This window comes from Oryzias melastigma, unplaced genomic scaffold (assembly GCF_002922805.2).
Source record: "Oryzias melastigma strain HK-1 unplaced genomic scaffold, ASM292280v2 sc00475, whole genome shotgun sequence".
Lineage (NCBI taxonomy): Eukaryota > Metazoa > Chordata > Actinopteri > Beloniformes > Adrianichthyidae > Oryzias > Oryzias melastigma.
Window position 1 is genome coordinate 3294 of NW_023417069.1, and position 7108 is coordinate 10401.

The 7108-nt window shown below is 42.0% G+C and overlaps 1 protein-coding gene across 1 annotated transcript in view; it reads left to right on the forward strand.

Annotated features, from left to right (window-relative positions):
* Positions 1-6678, forward strand: part of LOC112141022 (alpha-2-macroglobulin) — a 9635-nt gene extending 2957 nt beyond the window's left edge. The window contains exons 5-22 of the mRNA XM_036211078.1: positions 146-391; positions 473-602; positions 682-803; positions 2320-2371; positions 2489-2572; positions 2648-2824; positions 2914-2995; positions 3715-3871; positions 4020-4094; positions 4342-4507; positions 4932-5128; positions 5207-5422; positions 5498-5616; positions 5694-5784; positions 5871-5939; positions 6020-6125; positions 6198-6237; positions 6409-6678. Coding sequence (XP_036066971.1) covers positions 146-391; positions 473-602; positions 682-803; positions 2320-2371; positions 2489-2572; positions 2648-2824; positions 2914-2995; positions 3715-3871; positions 4020-4094; positions 4342-4507; positions 4932-5128; positions 5207-5422; positions 5498-5616; positions 5694-5784; positions 5871-5939; positions 6020-6125; positions 6198-6237; positions 6409-6412 — 2133 coding nt within the window. The 3' untranslated portion in view covers positions 6413-6678. The remainder of the gene's footprint in view (positions 1-145; positions 392-472; positions 603-681; positions 804-2319; positions 2372-2488; positions 2573-2647; positions 2825-2913; positions 2996-3714; positions 3872-4019; positions 4095-4341; positions 4508-4931; positions 5129-5206; positions 5423-5497; positions 5617-5693; positions 5785-5870; positions 5940-6019; positions 6126-6197; positions 6238-6408) is intronic.
* The last annotated feature ends 430 nt before the right edge of the window (positions 6679-7108 follow it).

The window sequence follows — 7108 nt, forward strand, 5'->3', positions numbered from 1 at the left end:
GGTCCCGGATGAAGCGGAGGAAGATGGATGGATGGATGGATGAATTTAATTCTTGAATGTAAAAATCCAACAGAAGTACAACTATGCTTTAGTGCATGCTTTCCATCATTAAAGACCCGGGTGAACCACGGCTCCATTTGACATGTTACTGGTTCCTTGCTGCAGATCCAGTGGATCCACCAGTCTGCAGAAGACCGTCCCTGACACCATCACTAAGTGGGCAGCTGGAGCTTTCTGCGTGTCTCCTGCTGGCTTTGGCGTTGCCCCCAACGTTGGACTAACAGCCTTCCAGCCTTTCTTTGTCAGCCTCACTCTGCCCTACTCCGTGGTCAGAGGCGAGGTGTTCACTCTCAAAGCCACCGTCTTCAACTACCTCCCCAAATGCATCATGGTAAACAGTTTCTCCACATCTGAACAAGCGTCTGTTTCTGTGGTAATCTTTTCTTGATCTGAGTTTTTCTGTCCTTTGCAGGTGAAGGTAACTCTGGCCAACTCTGATCAGTTCACCTTCCAGAACTGTGACGGCTGCGTCTACAGCAGTGTGTGTCTGTGTGCCGAGGAGAGCAAGACCTTCTCCTGGATCGTGACTCCAACTGCTCTAGGTAGTGCTGGACTAAAGAGTCTAAAGAGAGACCACCCTGTCTCTGAAACTGAGAAAATTACATTTATTTGTACCAACAGGTGATGTGAGTCTGAAGGTTAGCGCTGAGGCTGAGAGGAGCCTCAAGAGATGTGGCAAAGAAAAGGTCACAGTCCCTACTGAGGGCCGGATCGACACTGTGATTACCAACCTGCTGGTAGAGGTTAGTACACCATAATATACTGTACTTATACTGGCAGGTATTTCAGCTTCAACTCTTTTAGGAAGGCTGTCCACAAGGTCAAGGAGTTTGTTTCTTGGAATCATTGACCATTCTTCCAAAAGTGTATTGGTCAGGTCATACACTGATGTTGGCGGCTCTCACTCTCCGCTCTAATTCATCCCAAATGTGCTCTATGGGGTTCAGGTCAGGCCAGTCAAGTTCATTCTACACCAGACTCTGTATTCTGTCAATGAAGTGTGCAATCTTCTAATCAGAGGTTGACCACCATGGTGACTAAAAATTGACATCTTTCTAAACTGTTTACACTTCAAATGTGCACCAAATGTCCTAAAGTTCATCATGATTTTTTACCCTCTCTGCTATATCTTTGAGAGTCAGCTAAAATGTTATTTTTTAAAAGTGTAATTTTTGACTTAAGCTTCAATTCGTTTGTTGTATTTTCAAACAAAAAAAAAAGATCTGGCTGCTCACTTGTTAGAATGGTTATGTAAAAAAAAAAAAAAAAAAAAAATGCTGATCAGGATTCTGCATCTGATGAGACTGTAAATGGACTAGGTGTGCTTCATACGTGTGCCACACTTCAGTGACGTCACCCAAATGTTCCCCATTTATTGAATCACTAAAAAAATTCCTGTTTTCATCCATCGGCATGTTTTTAATGACTCGTCATGTTAGTTGGTTTGTGCTTTTTCGCAAAATTATGATTCAATGGAACTTGTGTCATTTCTAAACTGTGTTTTTCCTAGACTTTGGAAAAGGTTTTGTGCAAATTTGTAATGGAAACGCAGCTAGAGATGGGATAGAAAGGCAGGGTGTGGGGGAGGGTACCACTTGGTAAACCCCTCCCCCTGCTCAGGCCACACACGGGGGTTGGGTGTTAGCAGGTGCACTACGACCAACAGTGGCTAAGCAGTTAAATCTGCAACGTAATTCTTCTCAGCAAATTTCTCTCTGTAGCAAATACAATCAATGTTGAAGAGACATGGCCAGGATAATCAAAGAGACAGATGATATTGTCTATCAATACCAGCAAAAGCAATTTTTTTCAATGAGTTGTGTCCTTGACTGGTCTTTGCATTGTTTTGAGACACTTTTTTTCTCTTATGATACTGAAATGATCTGGAGTCTCAATTCATTTTGAGCAAAGAGTCCCTCCAAATTGACAGCCAATCAGTTTTGCACAAGTTAAAGTATTGTAACCACTCTGCCTGGTTGGGCTGAGAGACACTGAGCTTGTGTTATAGTCCACGATCTGAGTCTCAAAAACACGGTGTTTCTCTCCACAAATCTCCAACAGCTCTCGCTGTTCAGCACTTTGAAACTTCCAAACAGATCAGGTAACTTTTGATCCCAATAACAAAAAATCTGATTATTGAAGTCCAGATAGACGCATCTTCCACAGAGAGTTGGAAAATAAACACCAGCCTCTACTCTCCCCATGGATCGTTGTTGTATCCAGCCATATAGATTAAGGTTTGTCTGTCTGTTCTTTCAGGCTGAAGGAGTGCCTCAGATGTTCAGCTACAATGCTCTACTGTGTCCTGCGGGTAAGAGGGAATTAGAACATTTGGACATTTTCAGAAAACTGTGGATAGTTTTGGGGATAACCATATAAAATAAAATACAAATGTGTTTTTTTGTTTTCTCTCTCTTCTCATTGTTAGATGGACCAGTGAGTAAAAATATCTCTCTTGAGCTTCCTGAAGAATTCGTGAATGGATCAGAAAGAGCCTCTGTGTCTGTTCTGGGTCAGTACAACATCACTGAATGGAGAGAACCAGAAGCAGTCTACGGATCTCTGACATCTCTTCTGGGTTTCACAGGTGATCTGATGGGCCGGGCCATGAAGAACTTGGACAAACTCTTGGCCATGCCGTACGGCTGTGGAGAACAAAACATGTTGCTGTTTGCTCCCAACATCTTTATCCTGGACTACCTGAAGAGCACCGGACAGCTGAAAGACTCCACTCTGAAGACGGCTGTAGGATACTTGGAGAGCGGTCAGAGTCACAAAAAAATTCTTGATACGTTTTTATGTTTTAAGAAGAATTTTCTTTAAAAAGTGTGTTTTCATGTGTGTGTATTTTAGGATATCAGAGGGAGCTCAACTACAAGCACGATGATGGTTCCTACAGCGCTTTTGGAATGAGCGACCCGTCTGGAAACACCTGGTCAGGAAATGACTGTTCACTTTCACCGTCGTAGTTTTGCTATGTGATTGCATAAAAAATAGTCAACCAGTAAAGCTCTAAACAACGGACAGGAAAATGGAACCAATTCACAGATTAAGGTTGTTGAAAATGACCCCACTCTTAAATTGAGGTGCTAACCCTTACATGACAAAGGTAGACAAGACTTCATGTCCATCATTGGACACCAGTAAAGATTGACAATCATTGAAAAATAAAAAGTTCAGCGCACTGTCTTCTGGGGCCCAGATGACCCCACTTTTAATGTAAAAGCCTAGAAGAGAGGAAGGGTTAATACAACATTCTAATGCCAACATAAACCATCTGAATCATCTTTGAAAATAATAAAAGGACAAGTGTGGTAACAACAGTACCAATTACAACAAAAACATACTGGTGCCTTACACGAAGCCTTGTGGGACTCCGCAATGTAATCTGTTACATATATTGTAAATAAAACCATTAATGACTATAAAAATAATTCCAACTAGATTAAAAAATGTAATTAAAGATCCTTTAGTTTTACATTTTTCTATAGTTTCGTTTTTGTCCATGTTTATTGGTTTTTTGGTGTATCTGCTTTTTCTTAGGGGAAAAAAACAAAAACTGTCATTATTCTTTTTGCTCGTTATCATTATGGAATTTTCTCTGTACTTGAACCACCTCTCGTTTGATGTGTATTTGGACTTCTCTTTCTGTAGGCTTACCGCTTTCGTCATGAAGTCCTTCAACGCTGCAAAGAAGTACATCTTTGTGGACCCAAGGAACATCGAGGACGCCAGAACTTGGCTGTCTGGACTCCAGAAGCCTGACGGCTGCATCCAGTCTGTCGGGAAACTCTTCCACAACGGCATGAAGGTTTGGAACTCAACACTTAAATATAAATGTTTAGATTCACAACCGTCATATAGAAAACATTTCTTATTTGCTCCGTAGGATTTTTACGTATTAGATTTATTATGTACACTGAAAAGTATGTATTTCATCAAGCCAATCTTTTTTCCAGGGGGGAGTGAGTGATGACGTATCCCTGACGGCCTACGTTGCTGCTGCCATGCTTGAATTGGACGGAAACGCCACTGTGAGCGCCAACTCACCCATTCACTGTCTTTTGTTTTGTTTTCTTTTAAAAATCGTTGGTGTTAGTATGTTTAACCCAATAAATAATATTCTTATTGGGCATTTATGACTACATTAATGGGTCTATAATGTTTACAACACATTGGTGCAAAACCTCTCGCCCAAAGTAGACATATCTCTATAATTATCATGTATAAGCTATTATGCATTATAGTTGATTTCACCTTTTTGCTTTCATTTGTACCCAGGACCCTGTGGTTCAGAACTGCCTGAAGTGTCTGGAAACTGCACAACCAGGTAATATAACCAACCTGTACACCGTCGCCCTGATGTCCTACACCTTCACTCTGGCTGGAGACGAGGACATGAGGAGCAAACTCATCACTCAACTGGACCAGCAGTCCACAAACGAGGGTAAGCCTTTGTAGATACACTTGAATGGGTACTGTGGGTTTTTGGGTTGTTTGGACACACGGAGGGTTGTAGAAAAGAGTGGCCTCATCTTAAAGGAAGCGTAGATGTGTCTTGTGGTTCCCTTGATGCTCTCCGGCCACCTCTAGAGACATCATGAAAATGGAACGTACCATTGTCGTGAGTGGTAAGTGTTTTGTGAACTATCCGTAAAGCTAATGGAAGTTCTACGCTCTAATAACGTGTGGGTGCTGTTGTACGATGCCTTTACGCCACACACAAAGTTATACTAAGGTGAGAGTGGCTGTTCCTTACTGATCACGCAATTAAAAACTATGCTCTGATTCTCTCATTTCAGCAAGCACAGAGTTCAGTTTTGCTAGCTTGTCAACTAAAATGCTTTTACTAACATTGTGTTGGTTTCCAGGAGGTTCTATTCACTGGAAGAGAGACGGTGCTTCAGAAACAGACCTGGACTCCGTGGAGGTGGAGATGACGTCCTATGTGCTCTTGGCTCTGCTCTCCGGTCCGTCTCTGCCAGACTTTGGTTTGGATTACGCCGCCGGTATCGTGCGTTGGCTCGCTCAGCAGCAGAATCCGTTTGGCGGTTTCTCGTCCACACAGGTAGCTCCTCCTACAGTCATGTGACCCTACCATGGAGGCTTGAACATCAACCACACACTGTCACTTTCTGCTGCACAGGACACAGTGGTGGCTCTCCAAGCTCTGGCCAAGTATGCTAGTGCCACCTACAGTCCGGAGGGCAGTACTACAGTCACAGTGACTTCAGCTGGTGGTCTGAACAAACACTTCACTGTGAATAAGGAGAACAGACTTCTTTACCAAGAGGAGAAACTGAGTGAGATTCCTGGAGAATACACAATCAAAGCTGAAGGTCAGAGCTGTGTGCTGGCACAGGTACGTAACAGTAGAGAACAGATGGTCCATGTGTTCAGAGAACGTGCTGCTGATGTTTAAATGTTGTCATTCCAGATCTCATTGTTCTACAACATCCCTCCTCCTTCTGACTTCTCTGCCTTTCAAATCTCCACTGACACCAGAGGTCGATGTGACCTTCCCCGACCCGAGTTCATGCTGTTTGTTCATGTCAAGTAAGCAGATATGAACTTTAAACATGAAGTATATCATAATGTCTGTCTGAGAGTTCTGCTGGCTTTGATTCCTGCAGGTTTCAGGGCAGACGAGAGGAAACCAACATGGTGGTGATCAACATTAAGCTGCTGTCTGGTTACATTCTGCAGGACGACTCTTTGAAAATGGTGACAGAACATCCTAGCATCTTGGCTAGTCCAGACCAGCTCTTCTGGTTTGTGTTATCAACCAGTGTTTGTTGTTTCTGTCACAGCTGAAGGAAAACCGCTTGGTGAAGCGTGTGGACGTGGAGGAAGGTTTCATCAACATCTACCTGGACGGAGTACGAAGCTTTTAAGCTTTGAGGTTCATGAAACATCAGGTTATTTAGGATTCACATGCACGATTGTTTGTATCTTGCAGTTAAAGAAGGGTCAGAAAGAGACTTTGGATGTGACCCTGGAGGAGGATCAGCCGGTCGAAAACCTGAAACCAGCCGTGGTCAAAGTCTACGATTACTATCAGACAAGTACGACTCTCTGCTGACTCCATATTTAACTATTTTGGGTTTGTTTCTGATGTTTTTCACTTTACATTTCAGGTGATCAGGCCGTCACTGACTACAATTCTCCCTGCAAAAAGTAAGTAATACTGCATATACAGTCAAATGTAGAACCGCTCATATCTTGCCCGATTAATCTTTTGTCTTCTTAGCTTCTTTCTATATTCGTTCAGTGTTTTTTTTTATTATTATTATTCATTATATTTTATACTTGTTCAGTGTTTTTATGAAAGTGGGTTTTCTTCTGCAGGTGAAAGCTCTGACGTCCATCTCCTGCTCAACTCCTCCGTGATTGGAATTGTGGGGCTAGTGGAGGTTCTAAGCAAAAATATACAAAACACAAAGAAATACTGTAAAAATCTGTTGCTCTGTTTTATGATTCAGTGTGTTCTTCAATCTAGGGTTGTTCTTTTAGTTCTTTTTCTTATTTTGTGAATTCCTTCTATTGTCTTTAGACAGACTCAGAACCAGCGTTTGGTGTCTGTTCATGCCTGGTAGAAAATGTGTCTCATCATTAACATCATTCCCTGATTTGCTTTGTGGTAAAGATTTCTCGTGCCTCCACATTTTTGGTGGTTATGTGATTCTGTGGAATTCTTTGAATAAAAACTTCTGAACAAAACATTTTTTGGGTATTTTGAATCTGGCAAGACGTTGACAAACACCCTGCAAATCCTTCATTGGCCATCCTGCATTTATTTATTTATTTATTATTATTTTTTTTTGGGTTGTTAATGTCTATTGATTTTTCATAACAGCCCTCATGAGTGGATACCGGCATTTAGTGGGTAAGAAATTGGCAAGCCTAAAAAGCGTACGCAGGTGCCCTACACAAAAAAGTAAGGTCGTAGACCGCTTAAAGAGCCAGTGGAGTGATCATTTTGATGTATTAATTTTTCACGCGAGCGGGACTTGTGCAATACATGAAGGTGAAGTAGGTGAAATATCGG